The sequence below is a fragment of the Ascaphus truei genome, chromosome 8 (assembly GCF_040206685.1).
Source record: "Ascaphus truei isolate aAscTru1 chromosome 8, aAscTru1.hap1, whole genome shotgun sequence".
Taxonomy (NCBI): Eukaryota; Metazoa; Chordata; class Amphibia; order Anura; family Ascaphidae; genus Ascaphus; species Ascaphus truei.
Window position 1 is genome coordinate 32,430,134 of NC_134490.1, and position 27,260 is coordinate 32,457,393.

The 27,260-nt window shown below is 44.3% G+C and overlaps 1 protein-coding gene across 1 annotated transcript; it reads left to right on the top strand.

Moving 5' to 3' along the window:
- USE1 (unconventional SNARE in the ER 1) lies at nt 1–27,056 on the top strand. Its single transcript, XM_075611225.1, has 8 exons — nt 1–202; nt 10,400–10,449; nt 15,417–15,495; nt 19,323–19,475; nt 21,432–21,450; nt 22,348–22,378; nt 24,068–24,230; nt 25,983–27,056. The coding sequence occupies exons 1-8, from the start codon at nt 26–28 to the stop codon at nt 26,163–26,165; spliced, it is 855 nt and encodes a 284-aa protein (XP_075467340.1). The 5' UTR covers nt 1–25; the 3' UTR covers nt 26,166–27,056.
- The last annotated feature ends 204 nt before the right edge of the window (nt 27,057–27,260 follow it).

Sequence of the window (27,260 nt, forward strand, 5' to 3'; positions counted from 1 at the left end):
TGTTTGCACTTCCGCCCCTACCAAGATGGTGGCGACGGCGGCCGGACGTGGTGTGGTTCTGGCTCGGTTTGGTTCCGGGGCGCTGTCGCCAATTTGGGTCATGGCGGTGTCCCGGTTGGAACTGAACTTTGTGCGGCTGCTGTCCCGGTGCGAGGCCATGGCGTCCGATAAGAGGGACGAGGGGGAGTGGAGGCTGGAAAAGGTGTGTGTGTGTGTGTGTGTGTGTGTGTGTATATATATATATATATATATATATATATATATATATATATATATATATATATCAGAGTGTGTGTGTCAGAGTGTCTGTCATAGAACCATACATGTGCGGTGACATTTGCTTTACACATACCCCCCATACTTACAGAAACCTAAACACCTCCCACTTTTAGATAGATGACCTGTCACAGACTCATCTGAGTGACTCACCTACCTTATACACAGGTATACATTGTGTGGATAGGACAGAAGAAAGAGGCGCTAATGTGTATAACTATACATATATATTGAAGGCGATCTATAAAAGAGTTTCCCAATTTTTTTGATGAGTCAAAATTGACAGTGTGATCCTGCTGCCGGGGAAAAGATGGTGTTTCCAGGCTCCTAGAAGTGGTGGTAACAAGAAAAAGTCTGGTGCATGGATAGCATTATCTATTCCAGAAATTATATATACTGAGAAGGATCCTAGAAGTACAACAGTCGTATAGATAAGCAAAAAATATACATTTATTTAAAAAACCTTTTGTAACTGAACTAACAGCGTTCAGTTGTGAGCCTGATAACAAAAAACAGATATCTATAAACAATATCAAATTAAAACAAATGTTGTAAAAGTCCCATATGTTCCTGGTGGTGATATCTATCTCTCCAAATTTGGATGATATACCAATCTGTGAGGTAACGTGAAATGTCCTCTGTTATCTAATTCCTTGTTTCAGGTATATCAAGATGTTCGGAGAGAGATTGTTTTTCTGTCTCTAGAGTAGTTGGTTGTCTTTAGGGACGTCTTGTTGGCTTCCTCAATTTTGCTAAATTTAATCTCTACTGATGTAGATCTTATATGGGGATAATTATTTTTTTTCTTCTCCAGCACTTTATTCCGATTAGGATGCGAGTTCAATTTTTGCCAATTGTTAGGGCAATTATGAAGGTGCAACTTCTATATTGCACAGTAACTTAAGTATGTATTATAAAGTCTCTCAAAAATGGATTGACTTTCCAAGTGTGCTGTTTGGAGTAAGTCACTCACATAGGGTCAATGGGATGGCTCATACCTCGATCCTGCTTGGTAGACACAAGGTCTTCTCAATGCTTTATCCGGCCCAAGAGATATTTATCTGGTAGGTAGACCTGGCTGTTCGGAATATTTCATTGCTGTTCCTGGGCAGCACTTCCGCACCAGTTTCAGCGGTACCGTAGCTACCAGTCTCTTTCGTCTGTCTCCTGTCACCTTTGTGAACCTTTGAAGGATCCGTAGAGAGGACGCATCAATCTTGCTCACATATACACGGAGTGCTGGCATGACCGCACGCACGCAGGACATGTGACCCGGAAGCATCACTTCTTGTAAGTAGAACACCCATATGAGCCAAGATCTCATTAACATACCTCCTTGTCACAACAGCGCACACTATATATTTGCTTTTATTTCTGGGTTGATCCTGCTCCCTCTGGAATTTGTGGAGAGCTGTCTGAGGAGTACTGTTGGAAACAAGTCCTCACTGGAGGTTTAGAGCAAACTTCACCCAGATAGAAAATGAAAAAAATGCACAAATGCGCGCCAGGGATTAGTGATAGGTAATTTATTAAAAATGTACACAAATACTGAGGGGATCCAACCCCACCTCAGATGAAAGGCTAAGCAGCTAAAGCTTAGTATTATTAGAGAGTACCTCCAATCCTAACTAAACCCTAAGCTGCACAGCATACAATTTACAATAAAAATGCATATAAAGAATAAAACATGAAACAAACATGAAAGAAAACTATCTAACGATTTGTGATAAAACCGCCATACGATAAACAGCTGGCAAGGGGAGACGGACACTCACACTGAGACAGAAAGCGGGCTCGCGGTGACTGCAGAGGATCCGGATCTCGGCACCGCAAAGATGGAAAACACAGCCGCTGTCTCCTGCAGGCTCCGTCACAGCTTGCCAGCAAACACGCGCAGGATGACCTGTCGTGACCTCTACGCGTTTCGCACCACGTGCTTCGTCAGGAGGTCACATACAGCGTCATCCGCGCGCATTTATAATCGGCAACTAGTCAAATAGGACGGCCCCCTGAAAAGAACACCCTTTGTATGCCTGATGACAGTTGATGGAACCTATACATATCATAAAGGATACTAGGCAACAGAGTGTGATCATACTCATATAGGGGATGCATGAATTGTTTATATTACATAAAGTTCATCATAACCAACACCCTTATGAGAATATACATATATGACCTCTAATACCATGTCTATACACATATACTATATTAACAGAACATGGTAATATAATGTATATAAAAAAGGGGGGAAAAAAGGGAGAAATAACAAACAAAAATGTAAAAACATATACAAAAGAAATGCTGATACAAATTAATGTTATAAAATCATTATCTTACAAAAGGAGTTAATTCAATGAGTTCATTGAAACCATTAGGATGTCTAGTTAACATTTCATAGATCCAAAATTGCTCACGTTTTAATAAATGATTCTCTCTGTTTCCCTGTCTACTACTTAGTGATACACTCTCAAGTCCCTTAAATGTAATACAGCCTGGTTCGTTATTATGCACTTCTTTAAAGTGTTTTAAAAGCGGAGTGAGTGGCATACCTTTTGCTATTATTTTTGGTATGTTTTTAACATTTCTCGGGTGTTCTAACATGCGCATTTTCAGTGGTCTTTTGGTCTTACCAATGTACTGTAAATTACAGCTACACTGTAAGACATAGACCACATGTGTCATCGGACAATTAATAAAGCTCTTTATATTTAGACTTTTTTTTAGTAACTCCTGACGTAACCGTTTTCCCTTGACAGATATGGTTACACGCTTTACACTTTCCGCATTTATAAGTGCCCTTAATTCCCAAACGTGTTTTAATGTCTCCAGATGCGGTGACTTCTCTGGAGACTTGACTCGGGGAAAACATATGTTTAAGGTTAGGTGCATGTTTGAACACTATCCCAGGCTTGGACTTTAGTTGGGGACCCAAAATGGGATCTGCTTTTAGTATACCCCAATGTTTTTGCAGGATTTTCCTAACGTTATAATGTGTATCACTAAATTGAGTAATAAATGCTGGGATTTGATTTTGTCTCTTATCATTCTTTTTGTGATGGTATTTCATCAAAGATTTCCTTGGAATTTTTTCCAGTTTTTTTAGCGAAGAATTTATTAAGTCGCTATCATCTTCTTTGTCCAGGAACCTATTCTTTAAAAAAGAAGATTGTTCTTCAAAATCCACAGCCTTAGAATCATTTCTCTTCAACCTGAGAAATTTACTAAATGGAATATTTTGGACCCATCTCTTGTCTTGACAGCTAAATGGGTCTAAATATGAATTAACATTTGTGGCCTTAAAATGCGTTTTTGTATGTACAGTATTGGCCTCAATGTAGATCTCTAGATCGAGATAATGAATATTTGCTGAGCTATTTTCACCGCTAAATTTTAAATTAAATTCATTTGTATTCAGAAGTGCAACAAAATCAAGGTAGGATTCCTCTGTCCCTTCCCACACAATAATAACATCATCGATGTATCTCCTCCACAGCTTAAGCTGCGGAGTACATCCAAAGATCGCTAAAGACTCCCACTGTCCCATATACAGATTAGCGAATGATGGGGCAAATGTTGTGCCCATCGCTGTCCCTAGGATTTGCAAAAAGTAAAGGGAATCAAACAAAAAATAATTGTGACCAAGGATAAACTCAATTGAAGATAAAATGAATTCAACCTGTGTAATGGGTAGTGTTTGTGGTGTCAAAAGAAAATGTCTAATAGCTTCTACCCCTTTTTGGTGAGGGATACTAGTGTATAGTGCCTGAACGTCCAAAGTGGCTAATCTATAATTATCTTGCCAAACAAAACCATCTAATATTTGTAAAACCATAGTGGTGTCTTTAAGGTGAGACGGAAGTGAAGTGACCAATGGTTGTAGGAAAAAATCAATATAAGTGGATAAATTAGAAGTGAGGGAATTAATCCCTGAAATGATAGGACGTCCAGGTGGGGAAGTAAGTGATTTGTGTATCTTAGGGATATAATAAAAAATAGGGACAGTGGGAGTCTCAGTAAGCAAATATTGATACTCTGACTGATATTATTCCAACTTCCAAAGCCCCATATAGGTGTGTTTTTATTAGGCTCAAATATTCCTTTGTAGGGTCCCTCTTTAGTGTAACATATGAAGTTGGATCCTGAAAAAGGCGATGAGCTTCCCTAAAATAGTCCTCTGTATTCAAGAGGACTATTCCACCCCCTTTATCAGCTGACCTTAATACAATATTTATTTATAAAGTATCAAACAATTAAAGTCTAATCCAAATATTGTATTAAGGTCAGCTGATAAAGGGGATGGAATAGTCCTCTTGAATACAGAGGACTATTTTAGGGAAGCTCATCGCCTTTTACAGGATCCAACTTCATATGTTACACTAAAGAGGGACCCTACAAAGGAATATTTGAGCCTAATAAAAACACACCTGTATGGGGGCTTTGGAAGTTGGAATAATATCAGTCAGAGTATCAATATTTGCTTACTGAGACTCCCACTGTCCCTATTTTTTATTATATCCCTAAGATACACAAATCACTTACTTCCCCACCTGGACGTCCTAAAATTTCAGGGATTAATTCCCTCACTTCTAATTTATCCATTTATATTGATTTTTTCCTACAACCATTGGTCACTTCACTTCCGTCTCACCTTAAAGACACCACTATGGTTTTACAAATATTAGATGGTTTTGTTTGGCAAGATAATTATAGATTAGCCACTTTGGACGTTCAGGCACTATACACTAGTATCCCTCACCAAAAAGGGGTAGAAGCTATTAGACATTTTCTTTTGACACCACAAACACTACCCATTACACAGGTTGGATTCATTTTATCTTCAATTGAGTTTATCCTTGGTCACATTATTTTTTGTTTGATTCACTTTACTTTTTGCAAATCCTAGGGACAGCGATGGGCACAACATTTGCCCCATCATTCGCTAATCTGTATATGGGACAGTGGGAGTCTTTAGCGATCTTTGGATGTACTCCTCCGCAGCTTAAGCTGTGGAGGAGATACATCGATGATGATGTTATTATTGTGTGGGAAGGGACAGAGGATTCCTACCTTGATTTTGTTGCACTTCTGAATACAAATGAATTTAATTTAAAATTTAGCGGTGAAAATAGCTCAGCAAATATTCATTATCTCGATCTAGAGATCTACATTGAGGCCAATACTGTACATACAAAAACGCATTTTAAGGCCACAAATGTTAATTCATATTTAGATCCATTTAGCTGTCATGACAAGAGATGGGTCCAAAATATTCCATTTAGTCAATTTCTCAGGTTGAAGAGAAATGATTCTAAGGCTGTGGATTTTGAAGAACAATCTTCTTTTTTAAAGAATAGGTTCCTGGACAAAGAAGATGATAGCGACTTAAAAAATTCTTCGCTAAAAAAACTGGAAAAAATTCCAAGGAAATCTTTGATGAAATACCATCACAAAAAGAATGATAAGAGACAAAATCAAATCCCAGCATTTATAACTCAATTTAGTGATACACATTATAACGTTAGGAAAATCCTGCAAAAACATTGGGGTATACTAAAAGCAGATCCCATTTTGGGTCCCCAACTAAAGTCCAAGCCTGGGATAGTGTTCAAACGTGCACCTAACCTTAAACATATGTTGGCCCCGAGTCAAGTCTCCAGAGAAGTCACCGCATCTGGAGACATTAAAACACGTTTGGGAATTAAGGGCACTTATAAATGCGGAAAGTGTAAAGCGTGTAACCATATCTGTCAAGGGAAAACGGTTACGTCAGGAGTTACTAAAAAAAGTCTAAATATAAAGAGCTTTATTAATTGTCAGACGACACATGTGGTCTATGTCTTACAGTGTAGCTGTAATTTACAGTACATTGGTAAGACCAAAAGACCCCTGAAAATGCGCATGTTAGAACACCTGAGAAATGTTAAAAACATACCAAAAATAATAGCAAAAGGTATGCCACTCACTCCGCTTTTAAAACACTTTAAAGAAGTGCATAATAACGAACCAGGCTGTATTACATTTAAGGGACTTGAGAGTGTATCACTAAGTAGTAGACAGGGAAACAGAGAGAATCATTTATTAAAACGTGAGCAATTTTGGATCTATGAAATGTTAACTAGACATCCTAATGGTTTCAATGAACTCATTGAATTAACTCCTTTTGTAAGATAATGATTTTATAACATTAATTTGTATCAGCATTTCTTTTGTATATGTTTTTACATTTTTGTTTGTTATTTCTCCCTTTTTTCCCCCCTTTTTTATATACATTATATTACCATGTTCTGTTAATATAGTATATGTGTATAGACATGGTATTAGAGGTCATATATGTATATTCTCATAAGGGTGTTGGTTATGATGAACTTTATGTAATATAAACAATTCATGCATCCCCTATATGAGTATGATCACACTCTGTTGCCTAGTATCCTTTATGATATGTATAGGTTCCATCAACTGTCATCAGGCATACAAAGGGTGTTCTTTTCAGGGGGCCGTCCTATTTGACTAGTTGCCGCCTATAAATGCGCGCGGATGACGCTGTATGTGACCTCCTGACGAAGCACGTGGTGCGAAACGCGTAGAGGTCACGACAGGTCATCCTGCGCGCGTGTTTGCTGGCAAGCTGTGACGGAGCCTGCAGGAGACAGCGGCTGTGTTTTCCATCTTTGCGGTGCCGAGATCCGGATCCTCTGCAGTCACCGCGAGCCCGCTTTCTGTCTCAGTGTGAGTGTCCGTCTCCCCTTGCCAGCTGTTTATCCTATGGCGGTTTTATCACAAATCGTTAGATAGTTTTCTTTCATGTTTGTTTCATGTTTTATTCTTTATATGCATTTTTATTGTAAATTGTATGCTGTGCAGCTTAGGGTTTAGTTAGGATTGGAGGTACTCTCTAATAATACTGAGCTTTAGCTGCTTAGCCTCTCATCTGAGGTGGGGTTGGATCCCCTCAGTATTTGTGTACATTTTTAATAAATTACCTATCACTAATCCCTGGTGCGCATTTGTGCATTTTTTTCATTTTGTTTTGCAGGGTGTCCTCCCCCCTTTTCAGGGGGGATCACCTTGAAGTAGGAGCTTTTGGGGAGACGCTCTATGTGCATGCTGCAAAGGGACTATCCACATTTCAATACAGCACGAGCGCTGAATATCCTGCTTTTTCTACTTTCACCCAGATACACATTATTTTCACTTTCACTAATCACTTGATCACTTAAATACTATATTTATCACTATTGTATGTTGTGTGACAGCGCCGCTCAATTTCACTGTTTGGTGTTAATGTTCATACAACAGTGCCGTATATCAGAAGAAATTACTATCCAGTGAAACGTTACTTATTCTTATTAAGGGCGCTAAATTAAAGTGAAATAATTTTTACTGGGTTTACAGTTTGTGTGCGTTAACATGCGGGTTTATTACCTGTCACAAAAGTTATGCTCAGCAATCAGGAAATGAAAGTCTTAAGTAGCACACAGGAACCAGTGAGGCTGGGGGCGGAACGGTGGCACGGCCTCCGGTGTTCAGGATAGGCTGCAGGAGACAAGGGACACTCAGGATACTTGCCACGCAGCTGGGGAGCGGTGCATGGCGTCACGTGAGTGCGCCGTGCACGAGAGAAGTGCGGCGTGTCCGGGGGCGGGGCTAGGCACCGTGGCACTGGTATAAGAGCTGCAAGTGCGCGCTCTGTAAACAGAGCGGGGATGCGCGCACGATCAGCAACCAGCGCAGAGGGTTGTGAAGAAGCAGGTAAGCAGGGAACACGCCGTAAAGGACGTGATCCCCGATTCCTTACAAACACAGCCTGTTTGATGCACACGTCATCTCGGAAACACATACCGGTGCTGTAACAGGAGATATAGGTCTCTGACTGTCACAGGGATACCTACCAGTGCTATGACCAGACTGGTCTAAGCCTTTTACATGTATAGGAATTCCTCCATCTCACATGGTAACCAACCACTTCGTAACATGGCCAAGATCCGTCCCTTTCTCTGTCACTCTGCTGCATGCCCTTAGCTCTCATACGGCTAACAGCCCTTCCTGTCTCGCTTCTTCTGCAGTCTTTACAATATTCTGCAGCTGGAATAATTTCACTTTCTCCCCGAACAATGTCTACTCATATCCTCCTGTCTTTCAGGGAAGTTACGGATCACTTACGAAGTTCTCACTTTCACGGCTCCCTGCTCTTCTCTGCATATCAGCTTTGATTTCCCGTTATACTCCTGCCCTCTGCTCATAACTGGCTCATTTTCATCCCTTCCACCTCTACTACTCTCACCTTAAACTTTTCGCATTCGCTGCCCCTTACCTGTGGAATGCCCTCACGCTCAGTATACACCAAGCACCTCTCCCCACCTTTTACATCAAACCTTAAATCTCGCCTCCTAAACGAACCATTTTAATAGTCCGAACTCATGGCTTCTGTTGTACACCTATAGTCACACTTACCAACCATAGTGGCCAAGCACTGCGTACATTAGTGGCGCTATAGAAATAAAAATATACACTTCTCAGACCCCCCACCTTACTTAGGGGAGAACTACAGTTCAGTGATATACTCCCTATGTACGTATAATAGTGTGACACAGGCACACACTGCCCCCTTCTCTTCCTACACTACAGGCACACACAGCTTTCCTCATTAAGTACATTTTTAAAACTCTTTTGGTTTTAAAGGCGCAATCCAAGCGGCACCCAGCTTTAAAAAAAAAAAAAAATAATGACCATAGGTTTGAAGCAAGAGGTATCCGGAGCTGAGCCTCATTCATTTCAGCTTTGGGGACCCCCTGCTTCCAGAGTTGCTTATCTCCTGAAGGAAGTACCGGTATTTCAACAAATTTTAAAGATACTGCGTCACTGGGGGCAATAGTAAGCTGCACCGGATGATGTTACATGAACTGCAGCTAGCGAGCCGGGGCGCCTACACGTACCCCCATACGGAGGCAAGTACCCCCGGAAGCAGGGGGGTCCCCAGAGCTGAAATGAACGGGGGTTCCGCTCTGGGAATCCCTTGCTTCAATCCTAAATTTTAAAAAAATAAGGGGGGAGGAGAATAATGGCCCTTGGATTGCTGCTTTAGGCTGAGCTCGGACGCGATGCGACGTGCGCGCGCACGCACGTACCTTCGCCACTCTTTCGCTTTGGTGTGTGGGAGATTTCAAACTGAAAACGACACCCAGCAGAGAGGCGCGGACGTGTGATAGTGTATCAGCCTGTCTGAGCTCAGCCTAAGTATAAAAGCATAATGATATTGCCACTGGGTGTCACTACAGCCTCATTTAGAGAACCAGTCTACAACGGCAGCAGTGAAGTGAACCAGTTTTATCTGTGTGCTGTGGTTTCTGCTGCTGTCACCTACTTTCTACTGAAGTGGCCCAACCACTGTTTACCAAACATTATTCCCCCCTGCGGATTTGCAGAATCGGGCGAGTTGGATGTAATATAATTGCTCAGAAGGCCTCTCGTACAACCCATTTAGCGCTGCCCGTTGCATTTTAAAATCCTTCAGGACTGCAGACGTTCATCCTATTCCTGTATATTTCCAGGGAAAATGTCCAAGCTTGTATGTTTACCCCAAACCTATGGTGCCGGCTGCCCCATCACTGGGCTGTTTTTATTCCATCTCCCCCTCTGCCTGTCAGGTGAATCCATTTCAAAGCTTGCAATATAACCCCTTCAGTGTCCTGCGGACGTATAGGGTACATCATGATGGGTGGCACCCCCCGCGGGCCCTTATGACATACGGTCGACATCAGAGGTGGCCATCTTCAGTCCTCAAGGGCCACCAGCAGGTCAGGATATCCCTGCGTCATCGCACGTGGCTCAATCTGAGCCACTGATTGAGCCACCTGTGCTGAAGCAGGGATATCCTGAAACCTGACCTGCTGGTGGCCCTTGGGGACTGGAGTTGGCCACCCCTGGTCTAAGTCATCGGGGGTTGCTCTTCCTTTTTTTTGTTTTCTATGGCGTGTGTGGTCAGACCGCGAAGTGAATGGGACGTGTGATGTACGTTAAAAATACATGGACGGCTGTCGTCGCCTTGAAACTCCCTAAATATGCAGGGCCTGGGGATACATTTTAAGAGTGGTTCCCAACTATTTATTCTCCTTTTCAGTATGTAGGCGCTCTGGAAGAGATGCTGGCCTCGGTAAGGAAAGACACAAGGTAAAAAGATTGCCCACTAACGCGCTTCTCTCCTGTCACGTATACAATTCATGTATCTCGTAATGTAAAAGATGCCAGGCAACGTCAGAGAGAATGATTTATCATAGTAGGGGGTGCACTTAATGGTCACCGAGCAGATGTGGCTTTTATTAATTATGTAAAGTAATTCCACAAATGCTTGGGGTGGTCACAAGGGGATGAAAACACAGCCTGCAGTGTCACAGCAGGAAGATCAGAACACCGGGTCCTCATCTGTTGTCACTTGGTACTTTGCCTAGTCGACTGGTTTTCAACCGACGTTGATTTCTCCCGTGCTGGCTCACTTGTGGGGGGGGGAAAAAACAATAAGTTGAAACCTATCTTTAACTCCCTCCCGCCAGAGTAAAAATCCGTATTGCCGTACTTTGTCCTGGTGTTCTGCATTTTGTTATGAAATAAGCGTGTGACTCACCGCTCCAGGCGCCTGGCTGGATGGGAAGGTGAATTAGCTGTCGTTTACAGATAGCCTGGATCATCCTCCAAGGAAAGTCTGGTAATATAATATTCAGTCGAGCACAGAAATCCGAAGCCTGGGCCAAAATGACATGCGCGAGATTACTTTGCATGCGTTTTTATTTAGTTGGGTTTTATTTTACTATCCATCATTCTGCCAGTGGGTGAAAGAGCAGTGGAACAGTGTTGCATTTCAGGAGCGCCTGATTTTTGGTAAAGAAACGGGTAACCTTCTCCGTTTGTTTTCTTTTTTTTTTTTGTTTTTTTTTTGTTCTTGCCCCAATTTAATCTCCCCTCCCCCCCCCCCCCCCTCTGCCTAGTGATGGAATTAAAAACTCTCGATATTTATGCTATAAATCTGAGTCCAAACCCAACACTTATTTTCTTACTTTGATAAAAATTAAAGTGTAGGGTATGGCCCCCACCCCCCACCCCCAATCTCCTCACTGGTAATCCCCGCTTCCTTTAATGTGAATATGAGCCGAACTCCTTATTGCCGCTTTTACTCATTGCCAGCTTTAAAGTTCATTAGAGCTTCTCCATCACTGAGGTTATTTGTATGCATTTCTCAAGTAGGAGGAGGCATCTCTGCGGGACACGGGCTACATATTGGATTTGGATACCATCCGGCAATTAAAAGGTTAACATGGTGTAACATCCTTTATTTTATTTTTTTTCTTAAGTCATTTTTTTTTTTTTTGTAAGGTATAGTTACAAAAGATGCCTTGTCACTTGAGAAAGACCTATTGGTCGAAACGTTGTGTGGCACAATAAATTTACTTTATTTAGAAAACCGTGGAGCGCTGGATCCTTCTTTCCTGAGTATACTTTGGAAATTGCCTGGCAGGTACTTCCTTGAACCAGCAGCACCGGTAAACTGTATGCTTAATTTATTTTGTGGAGTGCAGCCTAACCCCCCTTTACATTATAGTTACAAAAGAGCCATAAAAACGAGTTTGCTGATGAAGTAAGCATCAACATGATTAAAATGGAGAGGGAAAGGGGATGGGGAAACTGAATGGGATCAGACGGCATCGGTAAGAAGAGTAGAGACTTGGTCGTTACAGGGGCGGCGGTCTCTGGGTGCCATGGAGGTGGCGCTCTCTGGATCTGAGGGTCTTTAAAACTACCCACCATAATTAGGATGTTCAGACAGGAGTAACATATTGTTGCTGATGCATCAAAGCGATCCAAATAATGCAAAAAGCACAAAGCAGCGCACTGCCCAGGGACGCAGGTGTATCAAAAATGAAAAAGTATTTCTTATCAGTCAGACATAACAAACAAGGAGGTAGATACCCTCCAACGCGTTTCACACAAAGGTGCTTTATCAAAGATATCAAAGATAAAGATAAACTTTGGAGGGTATCTACCTCCTTTTTTGTTATGTCTGACTGATAATAAATACTTTTTCATTTTTGATACACCTGCGTCCCTGGGCAGTGCGCTGCTTTGTGCTTTTTGCATTATTTGGATCGCTTGGACTATATTCAGTGGCTGGACACGCCCCAAGGAAAGCAGTGGACTCTAGGAGTGGGTAAGATCTTCAAGATTTATTTCTACTTCAATGGATCATCATTACTACTACTATTTGGGGTGAGTGTTGGACTTATACATTGTTTTCCAATGAGGTACAGCAAAGTGGTATTTTATCATTTATCTATTGCCTTCAGGATATCTACTTACTCAGGAGTTCTAACCCACTCGCCCCGTCGGTTACCCACACCCTCATTGAGATCCCACTGTTTTCCCATTATTGATGAACGTATGTGAAAATTCCAGGACTTTTGGAGCACCCTTTACCTCCCTATATTGAATGATGCTTCAAAGCCCCCATATTTATTTCTAAAATCTGTAAGACTATATAACTCCCAAGATGATTTATTTTGGATTTCAAAGCATCAGTCTCTGCATAAACTAATTGACTTTAAAGATCAGGGGCATTTTTTCAAAGGTAAAACTGTAAAAGAAGAAAATGCTTTGAGTACTTTGATACACAAACTCCACGTGGTCTGATGTTGCTAAATGTTAATAAGGAGAAGAAACGAGTCGGCGGAATTATAATAATAATAATAATAATAGCATGTTCTTGTATAGTGCAGCTAGTTGTACGCAGCGCTTTACATAGACATTTTGTAGGCACAGGTCCCCTTACAATATGTTTTTTTTTGGTTGTGGTGCCTGAGGCACAGGGAGATAAAGTGACTTACCCAAGGTCACAAGGCGCTGACACCGGGAATTGATCCAGGTTCCCCTGCTATCAAACTCTCAGTGCCAGTCAGTGTCGTTACTCACTGAGCCACTGTCTGCGGGGTGCAGGGAGAAATGCTTGTAGTGTAGGAAATGCCAACTATATAATTTAACACGTTTTCTTACGTTATATTATAAATTTAGAAAAAAAATGTTAAAAATAATTCAGTCTGAGTTAATGCCGCTGACTTTGGAAAGGCGTAGTAATTGCATGAATTACAGGAAGATTGATAAAAATAGTGCAAATAATGGTTTCCGGAGCAACCGAGAATCTACAATGCTGAAGCTGACGTATTTAAATGCGTTTGTGGAATTGTCTGCTTCCTGCTACTAATTGTGCGGGTGGAGTGAAGGATTGTGGGTATATGAGCGAGGGTCCGGTATCATTTGATTGGCTATTTAGACTGGCCCTGTACTCTTGCACGTTTTATATTTAATGAGATCATTAGAGAACAAACAAGGTGAATCGTCCCCACTCTCCCTCAGAGCTCTGGGATTTGAACCAGGTTAACTCACTTCACAGGCAGTCTTTGTACCACAAAGCTACTCCTTTGCCCCAGCATATTATAGTCACATGAATAAGTATTCAAAGTGCGACACTTGACTCTTATTTACAAATGTAAACTTGCCCTATTTCAGTGGTTCTCAATCTTATTACCCTACTCCTGTATTCAAGTCACGAAAAGGAAGATGTCCAAGTTTTGGGACATGGGACCTCCACAAGAGCCCCTTTTTGAAGAATAAGTTTTGCACATTGTGGAATATGTTCATTGGGTTACTGATGCAGGGAAACTGCTGTTCTATCTGTCGCTCGTTCTGTCTGTCAATCACTGCCCTCCCTTTCCTTTGGCACGTCCTGCATCTCGGCGTCTGTGGCCCTCCTGTCAATCTGAGACCCCCCCTTTGTAAGTTTCCTAGTTTCTCTCCCCCCCCCCCCCCCCTCCCGAGGTTGGGAAACACTGCCCTATTTATTTCCCCCGCTCTTTAAAGCTGCAGTTCAGTCTTTTTTTTTTTTTTTTTTTTTTAATTAATTTTTTTACTTCAATAGTTTCATGTGTGCAATCTCTAATTACCTAAAGAACTGTATAGCTGCAGGTCAATTCGTTCTCCGTGTATTGATAGGCGAAATTTGGTGACATAATTAGAGCTGGCATATGTTTTTATTTGCTTCTGTCAGTCAGTGGAAGCTCATGAATATTCATGAGCACTCCTGCACTGACATGTGCTAGAGGGAGGGCAGGGCTGACAAAGGGGTGTGCCAGGGCTTGTGACAGGACATGAAGGGGCAGTGCCTTAGCAAATGGCTGTTAAAATAGAATACAAGAAAATTGGTCTTTCAAAGTTGTTTTTTTAAAAACAGAAAATGCTAAAAGTATTTTTTCTTACTACAGAACTGATTTATTAAAAAAAACACACATGCAGGATATTGACTGAACTGCAGCTTTAAGCCATAAACCACTGAGACCATGCAGAATTAAGTGCAATCTTAGAATAAGACATACGAATGAAGGGAAGTGAGGAGTGTGATTAAAAGGAATGTTATTGTTTTTAGTTCTCTTTTTTTTTTTTTTAAATGTTAGGCCACTTGTAAAACTGAATGCATTTCAATCAGGGGTGGGCAACTCCTGTCCTCAAAGGCACCATCAGGTTTTCAGGATATCTACAGGTGGCTCAGTTAAAATGATTGAGCCACCTGTGCTGAAGCAGGGATATCCTGAAAACCTAACCGGTTGGTGGCCTTTGAGGACAGGAGTTGCCCACCCCTGATTTAAAGGTATGAATTACAATTGCACCCAGAGGTAGTATTGATTAGGGAGAAGTACTTCCTTTTTTTTACTCTAGTGTGGATAAAGTAACACAATGTTTTAAGAGAGAGTTCTTCCATTCATTAAATCCCCAGCAGTCTATTTTAGGACAGGATTTCCTCCTTTCCTCTGTTCTCATGACCTAGTCTAGGAGGGGAAAAAAACACATTTAAAAGGTGTCTGCAAAGCTGACCCCATTAAAAAAAAAATTTAAGCATTGCCTTTTCTAAAGCAACACCCAAGTACTTTGGTTTATTGCCAAACCATATGGTTATAGATATTAACACCTTCATTTACAGAGGGACCTGAGATCTGGCAAAGTAGAAGCGCAGGGCCAGCTCGTCCTGGGGGGGGGGGGGGATAGGTGCGATATGAAGATTCCCCCCCTCCTTTTAATTGTTTTTTACCTTTTTTTTGCAGGAAACCTGCCCCAGAACTGCTGATTGAATACTCCAGGAAAGTGGACTTCTTGAAGGGGCTGTTGGAAACGGAAAAGCTGGTAAGATTGGGAGAGGTGGTTTGTGTCCAGAATATAAGGAAAGGTTGAAGTCTTCAGAAAATATTTTTGAGGGAGACGGAGGAAATCGTAACTTTTAGAGACACGCTGTGGTGTTTTTTTTTAAGAGCCTTTAGTAATGGAAGAAGGGACCTGTGAGGCTTGGAAAGCTCTGCACACGTGAGCGAGAGACCTGTGAGGGGGTTTCATGTCTGGACGCCGCACTGAAAATACGCATAAAAGGCAGCGTCTGCGCACTCAAGGTTATCTCATAAAACATCGAATTGAAAAATGCTGTTAAAACATATTATTATGAAATGTAACTTAAATGTAAGTTACACAGACGTATATACAGGCATACCCCGCTTTAAGGGCACTCACTTTAAGTACACTCGCGAGTAAGGACATAATCGCTAAAAAGGCAAACGGCAGCTCACGCATGTGCCTGTCGGCACGTCCTGAACAGCAATACCAGCTCCCTACCTGTACCTAAGCTGTGCGCAAGCGGGGAGACTATAGAGCCTGTTACACATGCGTTATTTACATCAGTTATGCACGTATATGACAATTGCAGCACAGTACATACATCGATAAGTGGGGAAAAGGTAGTGCTTCACTTTAAGTACATTTTCGCTTTTCATACATGCTCCGGTCCCATTGCGTACGTTAATGCGGGGGGTATGCTTGTATGAGTTTTTAGAGTTTATATAATAGGCACATACTAATCTAGTAGCAGAAGCAAGCCACATGGTGGCTGGGAAAAGCAGAAATGCAAAGCAACATAAAAGATTGCAAATAAAAAAATGATTATCGTCTTGGGCTGACATCAGACGCATGCGCCTTTATGCATACTACATATCTAAAACATGGAGAATGTGCGAGTATTAGTTGCTATGTCAACATGCCAGTATACCACGCCCTTCCTTAACCCCCTATTTAATCATTGTATTTCTATAATGATTTCTCAAAATACCTACATTTTATACAATAGATAATTACAGGAACTTCTATAAACAACATCAACATATGGACTTTTCTCTAGTCAAGATGCATACAACATGATATGCAATACATGATCGCAAGAACGATGTGAATGCGTACGTTTTTGCCAGCAATATTTACATGAGAATTCATCTAATTGGAAAACCTACATAAAATATAATACAAAAGTATGCTTTTCTACTTTTATTAGGTAAATGGAATAAGTTGGAATTAGATTCTCATATCTAAAGAGCATCCATTGGTACTCTAAAATGCTTCCAAAACAACTCTCATATTCATAGATAAGGCTCCAGTTTGAAGCTGCACCATCGTGCGAAATGTGTAGGGTTTGGTCAAGCCTTCCGTGGCGTCATTTCCTGTTTTGTGGGCTAAGCCTCGTGGACCAAGTTCACCTGCAGTGGTGTCCTTGCATGCTGGATGCTGCTTTACTTGCTATATGATACCTACACCTGGTTCTACTGTTATGAATGTGCCAATGTTTACCGATTTTATTTATTTATTTATTTTGTACATTTGAATATTTTTTTTCTACCTGCATAAATTTTATATTTTACTTACCTCGCCTGTCTACAATATTTTGTTTCCAGTTTGAGCCTCAAAATTTGAAAGAACAAAACGATAAACTTAAACTATATGGAATAAATGTGTGGCTCTTAAGTCTGTAAACACAAGAATTGTAAAAAATTTAAGTTTTATAAATACACGTACTCTTAAAATTAAACATATAAACATTAAATTCCTGTGATCGAAATCACAGATTATGACCTAGATAACAATCAATGTTCAGAACCAAGAAAGAGTCGGAGACACATACAGTAGTTGGCAATCGGTTTACCCTGTCTTCATACAAATGTAGGACCTGGTTAGACCAAAGGTTCCAATATTGAGTCAAGAATGAATACGTCCCAATGTTGGTGAATAATGGATTTGATCTGACCAGCTTGCTGTTTGAATTGAGTAATAAATAATGGAATATCATTAGAGCCCAAATCTTTTCTAGATTGTCTTAATAAAGAGGATTTATCTGTAGTCATGGCATCATTAAATGCCTATTCAAGAATTCTTGCACTATTGCACCGCTTTAGCAAACGGTCCATAAAGTTCTCTTGATTGTGCAAAAAAATGTCATCTTGGGAGCAATTCCTCCTCAACCGTAAGAAGTGCACCTTTGGGATGCCTTAAGCAAACGTTTGCAAAAAAAACCATCAGTCTGTATATTGTTGTAAAGATCGATGTAAAATAATATATCCAAATAGTATATGTGATGGTGATATTGAGGTGACGGGAATCAGTTTAAACATTAAGTGAGGAAGTGTTTCCATCTGAAACAAAAGTAAAATCGTTGATTAAACGTTTTTTTTTTTTTTAAACAATGGGATCGATGTGTGCTTTTCCATCTCCAAGCACATGAAAGGAAACCCACTGACCAATGACTTGCTTAGAGAAATTGTGGATGTCACATATGAGGCGGCGGAAGAGACGGGCGTCCCAGGAAGGAGAGGATAGCCCGATTTTGAGACAAACAGTCCAATTATTGTTAGAAATGGAAAGAAAATATTTTGAACTCTCTGAACCTTGGACCTCGCCCCCCCGGGCAACGCCGGGTAATTCCGCTAGTATAGATCTAACACCTAAACACACTTGGTTTCTGCTGGCTGGCAGAGGAGTAATTTAGAACAAATTATACTAATTGCTTGTCACCTGGAATAATGACTGGATTGTACTTCAACAGATACTAGACTAAAACCACAGGATTTAGACAAACTATGAGAAAATTGGTAGATTCCCTCTTGGAATGTTGATGGGTTGAACTCTAGTGATACAAGGAAGGATCTCATTGCCCATTAAGAAGACATCTTTTGAGGTTTCCAAAGCTCTGTGTACTGTGTATTGGGTCACCACGCACAAATAATCAACACTTCTCCAAGACCAATACAACTACGCGAACGTCAACCATTTGAGTACCGGACGGATTGCAAGAGTGCCACAGCCCCATCAGCATTCGTGATCATGTGACTGCTCTGAAATGATCACGTGGCCACTGTGCCACTGATGCCGGAACAGAACAGGAGTCGTCCTCTTCCTGTCAGATCGCGTTCTGTGTTCCCCAAAGGCGCAGAACGCGATCTTCTCTACAAAAGCAAGCCATTGGATTATGACATAGCTACTACGTCATGCGGCCCCTCGAATGTCAAACCCCATGACATAGTAGTTATGTACTTTGGCACCCAAAGAGTTAAACTACATTGGGGATTTAATTATAAAGGGGGGAAACTGCCAGTTAAAATAATTTCTGTATATGAACCGCTCCTCCCTTCGACCTTGTGATGTGACCGTAACAAGGCTTTTACCTGAACAACAAGGTCGCGGGATCTAATCTTGGCAGCTGTCCTGACCTTTCATCCCACCGCGGCAGATAAACAGAAGCCCAGATGTGACCAGCGATGTATAAAACATGTCTGTAAAGCTCTTTAAGAGCCGAAGATCAAGTGTTATGTAAGGGCAGCGTTAATAATTGACACATTCGCTGTTACGGAGACTTGCTTTGGCTCTTTTTTAACTTGCTCTGCGTCCGAGGTCCAGGATTTTATACAAGGAAAATGATACAATGTTTATGCACAGTTACTATCAGTCCTGCTCCCCGCAACCCTAATGTAAGGGGATTAAAAATGTCTGCCAGTGGGTGGCATGCTGTTTCCGAGACAGAGCTATTTGCATGGGCTGGAAGACGTTCTGCAGCCCATTCAGTTGTAAGGTGCCTTATGGGATAGCAACACGTGGTAGATATGGGCCTTCGTCATTAACGCGCCGTCCTTCTTTTTACGCAGTCCACTCCGACGGAAAAGGCTCTGGCCAATCAGTTTCTGGCTCCCGGGCGCACCCCTACCATGAGCAAGGAACGGACCCCGGTAACCAAAACGGTGCATCTGCAAACGCAAGCGCGCTACACGGGGGAGATGAGGAACGAGCTCCTGGGAAAGGTAGGTCCAATGAGAAGGGAACCGGGTTAGGGCAGGGGGGGGGGGGAGGGGCAACTCCAGTCCTCAATAGCCACCAACAGGCCAGGTATTGGTGCTATCCCTGCTTCAGCACAGGTGGCTCAGTCATTGTGACTGAGCCAATGATTGTACCACCTGTGCTGAAGCTGGGCTATCCCAAATACCTGGCCTGTTGGTGGCTATTGAGGGCTGGAGTTGGCCACCCCGGCGTTAGAGGAACCTGCCCCATGTACTGTAACAGTGTCTCGCGCATGCAGCCTTTTGGGGTATGAATATTTGGGGGGCCTCCCCAACCTTCACCCCCCATTATTTTAATCTTCCCCCACTGATACAGTAAATGGTCAGAGGAATGTTACGTGCTTTTTTTTTTGGTCTGATTTTGAATGGTCATCAACTCCCCCCTCCCCTTCCACCTGTGCTGCCTTGTTACACCCATCACTCACACGTTAAGTGTGTTTTGTGACCAACGCCAATTCCGTTTTAACCTGGGACGGGGCTTAAATAGTGGTACTGTGCATGATTTAAAAAGCTATTTGCACGCTATTTTAGAAAGCGCTGTCCAATATTTATGGCTGGAAAGCAGGGGAGGCTCCAAAAAATAAACCGATTTTTATTTAAATGGAAAGGAGGTACCCTTTGGTACTCCAGGCTTGGAAATAGAAAAGTAATGGTACTCTGAACCCCCTACTACCATTACACTAGAAGCTTGCAGCATTAAGAGCTTTAGATTTGGGGAGAAAAATACAATTAGAAGTTGGCAAAGTCCCACTTTTAAAGACGGAAGAGGTTAAGAATGCTGCAGAACTTTCAAAACAAACAAGGTCAAACCTGCCGCAAAAAAACACATTATTTAACACAACGTCTCATCCGCTTGATAACTGAACAAAACAAGACATGAAGAAATGCAAGTTGGGCAGACAGCCTTGAGTGACAGACCCAAGCCTTGGACTGTCTCCCCCAAGAGGACGAGATAAGGATGGGTGGTGGGGGGGGGGGGGGTGGTCTCGGGTGGGGGAGACAGTGCAGCTGCAGCGCCCGGGCTCGGCCTTGAGAGACGTGAAGAAAGTATCTTTGAGACCCTGCAAGGATTTCACCGTCCCGCCCTGCCCGTTCTCGCTATGCTGTTGGGTGGTCTCCTTGGTAGGGATGACTAATGGCACCTTTCCGCTTGACGTATACCTGGGATGTAAGCGATTTGTGTAGCCACTCTTAACCCTTTTGCTGCCAGGGGGCCTGCAATGCATTGCACAGCAGGAAGGGGGAGGGGAGGCCGGCGGAATACCTCGGCGTTGAAGTAGTTGTAGGTGGATACCGGATGTGAGTCACCAACAGGTAAGGTTTTCAGGATATCTCGCTTCAGCACAGGTGCACTGATTGAGCCACCTGTGCTGAAGCAGGGATATCCTGAAAACCTGACCTGTTGGTGGCCCCTTGAGGACTGGGGTTGCCCACCCCTGGTGTATACTGTCAATTGGGCATCCATAAATGTGTGTACACAAACACACTAATATATTATACACTGTAATTATTCCCAACTTGTACACGTTTTAACTTGACTGCTTGCTCTTCAGAGTGGAATTCTTTTTAAAAGATTCGTTAACAGCCCTTTTGAAAGCCTCTCTGACGTCTCTCATTGCTCTTAATTGTTTCAATTAAAAAGGCACAGAAGCGTCCATCTTTAATGTGGCACACAGGCATTTTTTTATGCACAGAACCGCTTCAGTGGCGTTTAGTTAGAAAGGCGGCAATTCTACAATTACACAGAGGTGTTGGATATTTACCGTATCCGTGTGTGGTTAGTGTACTTAATACCTAAAATCAGTCTCCATGTGCTTTGCAGAGCTCTCATAGACTAAACACATGGCTGATTCTAAACACTTGTATTACCTACTGTCCAGCTCCCAAAGTGTAATGCCATGCTCTTCCCTCTCTCACCAGGGGACCTCGTCACCAAACGGTAAGCTTCCTTTTACATTCTTCTCAGCCAGCGTGTGATGGGCCCGGGGGACAGGGTGTGATGGGCCAGCATGTGATGGGCCCGGGGGACAGGGTGTGATGGGCCCGGGGGCCAAGGTGTGATGGACCAGGGTGTGATGGGCCCCGGGGCCAGCGTGTGATGGGCCCGGGGGACAGGGTGTGATGGGCCCGGGGGCCAAGGTGTGATGGACCAGGGTGTGATGGGCCCCGGGGCCAGGGTGTGATGGGCCCGGGGGCCAAGGTCTGATGGGCCAGTGTAGGATGGGCCCGGGCCCAAGGTGTGATGGGCCAGTGTAGGATGGGCCCGGGCCCAAGGTGTGATGGGCCCGGGGGTCAGGTTATGGGGCTGGGCATGGTGGAGAAGGATACACAGAAATGCATCTTTGAACTTGAGAGGGGACATAGAAAATGGAAACACTGCATTTTGCGTTGATAGTAAAAAGAAATGATGTGTAAACTGTTATTGAGGTTAGCATTGCATGCAAGACAAGGCGTTGAGTGGGGGGGGGGGGTCGCTGATGCATTACAGGGGCTGTCCCTCAAAGAGGAGGGCACTAAGGACAGTTCTATGTATAATAGGTTAAATACAGCTGATTAGCAAATTTTTTATTAAAATTAATGCATTTTGGGGATCTGATTGGTTGTCGGCCATCGTTAGCTTAGCTGTTTTTTTAGTTTTTCACAAAGTAATTATGAAGCCCTGCTTCAGCACAGGTGGCTCAGTTTTCAGCTGAGCAACTGATTGAGCCACCTGTGCTGAAGCAGGGAAATCCTGCAAACCTGACTTGAGGACTGCAGTTACCCACCCCTGGCTTAAATGTTGGCACAAGAAACCTAATTAGCTGTCTCTCTTTGTTTCCCCGCTCTCACTGTGCAGACTTGGGCGATCTCTATCCGAGGAAGAGGAAGTGAGTCATATGTTTTTTTGTATCGTCCCAACACTCAAAAATAACAGGAAAATCATCACGTATAGCAACGTGTACCACGGGTGTTTTGTAAAGGAGTGTATACAAGCTGGCCAGGGTTAACCCTTTAAAGCAGCAATACTCGCCAGAAGCCTATATACTGTACACGAGTTTAACAGATATATCCCCAGATTCTCCAAGCTCCGTTGCAGATGAATGCACCCAAACCGGCATTTGCGCCCATTGACTTGAATAAGAGTTTAATGTCTGCTCTGATGCGTTATCCATTTACTGAATAACCCCCATAGTGTTAGTATCTTGTCCCCTTCCGTTTTTTGTTTTTCTAGTGTTAAACATGATTTCTTAATCTTTTATCCTTTGAGGTTACCATGGTAACAGGCTGCTCTGGGCTCTGGGGTGAGCTCCATTTTAACCACTTAACGCTTATATCTGAACGAAGCATCAGATTTTAAAAATCAAAGCAGCTTGCAAAAAAAATAAAATGTGCTCAGTGCGGAAAATGTGCCCCCCTGCTGCCACTGGCAGGAGGGCATGCAACGCATGGCCAAAACTGCACTGCTGCATATGTTACTTAGAGGAGGGGGAATAAAGACATGCGTCCATCAAATTCAACCTTTTCTAAATTTAGACGACAGATACTTTATCCTATATCCGTACTTACAGTATATTGATCCAGAGAATGGAAGACAAAAAACCCCAGTGACATATCATCCAATGCTTTCTCACAAGGGGAAAAATACATTCCTTCCTGACTCCAAATAATGACAATCTGATTAATCCCTGGATCAACATCCTTTCCATGTTTACTTATTTGGTATATCCCTATATACCTTTCCTTTCTAAAAAGATGTCCAACCTTTTTTTGAACATATCTATTGTATCCGCCATCACAGTCTCCATGGGTAATGAATTCCACATTGTAACTGACCTTACTGTAAAGAACCCTTTCTTTTGTTGCTGGTGAAATCTCCTTTCCTCCAACCTTAAGGGATGGCCCTGAGTCCTTAGTACTGCACGTGGGATGAATAGTTCTTTTGAAAGCTCCCTGTACTGTCCCAGAATATTTGTATATAGTTATCATATCCCCTCTTAGACGACTCTTTTCTAATGTAAGTAAATCTAATTTAGCTAGTCTCTTCTCATAAGTTAGATTGTCCATCCCCTTTATTAATTTGGCGGCACTTCTCTGCACTGTCTCTCGTTCGTTATGCTTTTGTTTCCTCGGTAATGAATTACAAATTGCATTTCTTATGGGCCTCTGAATGAGGGAGTATTTTCTTTACCTTTATCCCACCTGGTCCTTATCATAGAGCCAATGAGAATAAGGGGAGGGTGTATTTGCCTGTGCAAACTCTTGTTGAATACACGGTGACATCGGACAAAAGGGAGCAGCCAAAGGGAATCAAACCCCCTCTCAAGTTTCGGCGCCATGTTTGCAAACCAACTTTAAGTAATGATTTCTAAGGGTCCAATTTGGGTCAAACAGGCATTGCACAGATGTGACGCTTTAAACATGTCACTGCCATTACTACACTTTGGTCCTAGGTCGGATTGACCCCTTACATTGTCCAGTTCCCCAGCGCACCTATGAGATGCCAAGTAACAGTGAGACACAGCCCTCTCCCAGGGCCTCCCGCCTGTTGAGCTGACACACTTCCACCCTCCCCATAGGGGCTCCGCTGCAGAGGAGAAGCAGTCCGCGGCGGAGCTTGACGCGGTTTTACAGCATCACAACAACATGCAGGAGAAGCTGGCGGAGGAGATGCTGCGTCTGACACGGAACCTGAAAAACAACACCCTGGCAGCTCAGAACGTCATCAAACAAGACAATCAGGTACCGCTGAGCGAATGCAGCCCCCAAACATCCCACCCACCCCCCGTAAAACAAATGGCCGAGAAGGCTTCCCAAGGCATCTCTTTCACTTTATTATAGATAAACGGGACAGCGCCTTTTTTTTAAAGCTTTGTTATGGCATGCAATACGCTCATGTCTTTATTTTTTCATTGCGTGTTCTTTTTCTCTTTACTCTCTCCCCTCTTATTCGCTTACTCTCTCCCCTCTTATTCGCTCTCTCTTGCCTCTTCTTCATTCTCTTGCCCCCTCTTCTGCGCTCCCTCTCTCGCCCCCCTCTTCTGCGCTCCCTCTCTCGTCCCCCTCTTCTGCGCGCGCTCTCTCGCCCCCTCTCCTGCGCGCGCTCTCTCGTCCCCCTCTTTTGCGCACACTCTCTCGCCCCCTCTTCTGCGCGCGCTCTCTCGCCCCCTCTTCTGCGCGCGCTCTCTCGCCCTTCTCTTCTGCGCGCGCTCTCTCGCCCCCCTCTTCTGCGCGCGCTCTCTCGCCCCCTCTTCTGCGCGCGCTCTCTCGCCCCCCTCTTCTGCGTGCGCTCTCTCGCCCCCCTCTTCTGCGCGCGCTCTCTCGCCCCCCTCTTCTGCGCGCGCTCTCTCGCCCGCCTCTTCTGCGCGCGCTCTCTCGCCCCCCTCTTCTGCGCGCGCTCTCTCGCCCCCCTCTTCTGCGCGCGCTCTCTCGCCCCCCTCTTCTGTGCGCGCTCTCTCGCCCCCCTCTTCTGCGCGCGCTCTCTCGCCCCCTCTTCTGCGCGCGCTCTCTCGCCCCCCTCTTCTGCGCGCGCTCTCTCGCCCCCCTCTTCTGCGCGCGCTCTCTCGCCCCCTTCTTCTGCGCGCGCTCTCTCGCCCCCTTCTTCTGCGCGCTCTCTCGCCCCCCTCTTCTGCGCGCGCTCTCTCGCCCCTCTTCTGCGCGCGCTTTCTCGCCCCCCTCTTCTGCGCGCGCTCTCTTGCCCCCCTCTTCTGCGCGCGCTCTCTCGCCCCCTCTTCTGCGTGCGCTCTCACCCTCTCTTCTGCCCCCCTCTCTCGCCCCCCTCTTCTGCGCCCCCCTCTTCCGCCCCCCCTCTCTCTCACCCCCCCTCTCTCTCTCGCCCCCCTCTCTCTCTCGCCCCTCCTCTCTCACTCGCCCCCCCTCTCTCTCCCTCTCTCTCTCTCGCCCCCCTCTCTCTCGGCCCCCCTCTCCTCTCTCTCGGCCCCCTCTCCTCTCTCTCTCTTGCCCCCCTCTTCTGCCCCCCTCTCCTCTCTCTCTCGGCCCCCCTCTCTCTTGCCCTTTGCCCCCTTGCCCCCTCTTCTGCCCCCCTCTCCTCTCTCTCGGCCCCCCTCTCTCTTGCCCTTTGCCCCCCTCTTCTGCCCCCCTCTTCTGCCCCCCTCTCTCTCGGCCCCCTCTCTCGCCCCCCTCTTCTGCCCCTCTCTCTCGCCCTCTTGCCCCCCTCTCTCGGCCCCCTCTTCTGCCCCCTTCTCTCGGCTCGCTCTCTTGCCCCCCTCTTCTGCCCCCTCTCTCGCCCTCTTGCCCCCCTCTCTCTCGGCCCTCTTCTGCGCCCCTCTCTCGCCCTCTTCTGCCCCCCTCTTCTGCGCCCCTCTCTCGCCCTCTTGCCCCCCTCTTCTGCACCCCTCTCTCGCCCTCTTGCCCCCCTCTTCTGCCCCCATCTCTCTCGCCCCCCTCTCTCGCCCTCTTGCCCCCCTCTTCTGCGCCCCTCTCTCTCCCTCTTGCCCCCCTCTTCTGCGCCCCTCTCTCTCTCGTCTCGCCCAGACACTGTCCCACTCCCTGAAGCTGGCAGACCACAATATGGAGAAGCTAAAGACGGAATCGGACCGGTTGGAGCAGCACGCCAAGAAGTCCGTCAACTGGCTCCTGTGGATCATGCTGATTGCCGTCTGCTTCACCTTCATCAGCATGATCCTCTTCATCAGGATCTTCCCCAAACTCCGGTGACCACTTCCCTGTGCCAGAGACGCCCCAATAAAGGTTTCACCAGGAGAGAGTGGCGGTGTTGTGCCTGAACCCTGGAAATCAAAACACACGGAGCAGAAGATTGAGGGAAGAAGTAACCCCTTCTGTGCCAGACAGGCTTGGCAATGAGTTGCAGGTTTCTGGCAGTGAAGGCGTTACTGGAACTCTTATTAACCCCTTTTGCGCTCTCTACTCTGCATCCGAAACTGCAAGACAGATAATCTGACATAGTTAAGAAGTGTCAGAACCCCTTCATAGAACCTGTACAATTAACAGCACAAACATTGCCCCGTTGGGGATCTTTTCCCGTTCTCTCATCAGTTAAATCATTATTTTTTTTTAAGGGAAATAAACAAAGGCCAGACAACAACAAAAAAAAGCAATCACCTCCATTATTTTCTGTTTTCCCCCATTTAATTCTGGTCGTCAGGAATGCAACCGCAAATTATCCGGAAGGGTTTTCTCTCTGCGCGCTTGGCTGAGTTTAGTCAAAGGCTGGCTGGGAAAAAAAGCAGAGGCCGGAGTAAGGAGGGAGACGCTGAGGAAGCAGGTTATCTGGTTAGCCATGGGGTAGCCAGCTCCAGTCCTCAAGGGCCACCAACAGGTCAGGTTTTCAGGGTATCCCTGCTTGTTGGCCACCCAAGAGGTTGCAAAGTGGTGACCCAGGAAAAATGTAACTACATTTGTCTTTCACGGTCACTCAAGGAGAGCTATAGTGGTGAAAAGAAAGATAACCATTTAAGTAGGAAGACTTGCACACAAAAAAACCTGTTAAAAAGTTGGCATCCTGAAAAGTGTGTTTGTTTGTTTTTCTTTGCTTACTGGATAAATGACACCACTTTGTTTTATTTAAAATAAACAATATATCGCTAAGCTTACGAGTGTGCATCTGTGTCCCAAATACTTAGGATGGATTCATCCAGGGGTTCTCAACTCCAGTCCTCAAGATTGCCCAACAGGTCAGGTTTTCAGGATGTCCCTGCTTCAGCATATGTGGCTCAGTCTGCAACTGATCCACTGATTGAGCCACCTTTGCAAACGCAGAGATATCTGAAAAACCTAACATGGTGGGGGGGT

Excerpts from the sequence above, each read along its gene's own strand:
- USE1 (XM_075611225.1), top strand. The coding sequence starts at position 26 with ATGGTGGCGACGGCGGCCGGACGTGGTGTGGTTCTGGCTCGGTTTGGT. Across the intron at positions 203-10,399 it reads GGGAGTGGAGGCTGGAAAAG|TATGTAGGCGCTCTGGAAGA; the intron begins GTGTGTGTGTGT and ends TCTCCTTTTCAG. Across the intron at positions 10,450-15,416 it reads TCGGTAAGGAAAGACACAAG|GAAACCTGCCCCAGAACTGC; the intron begins GTAAAAAGATTG and ends TTTTTTTTGCAG.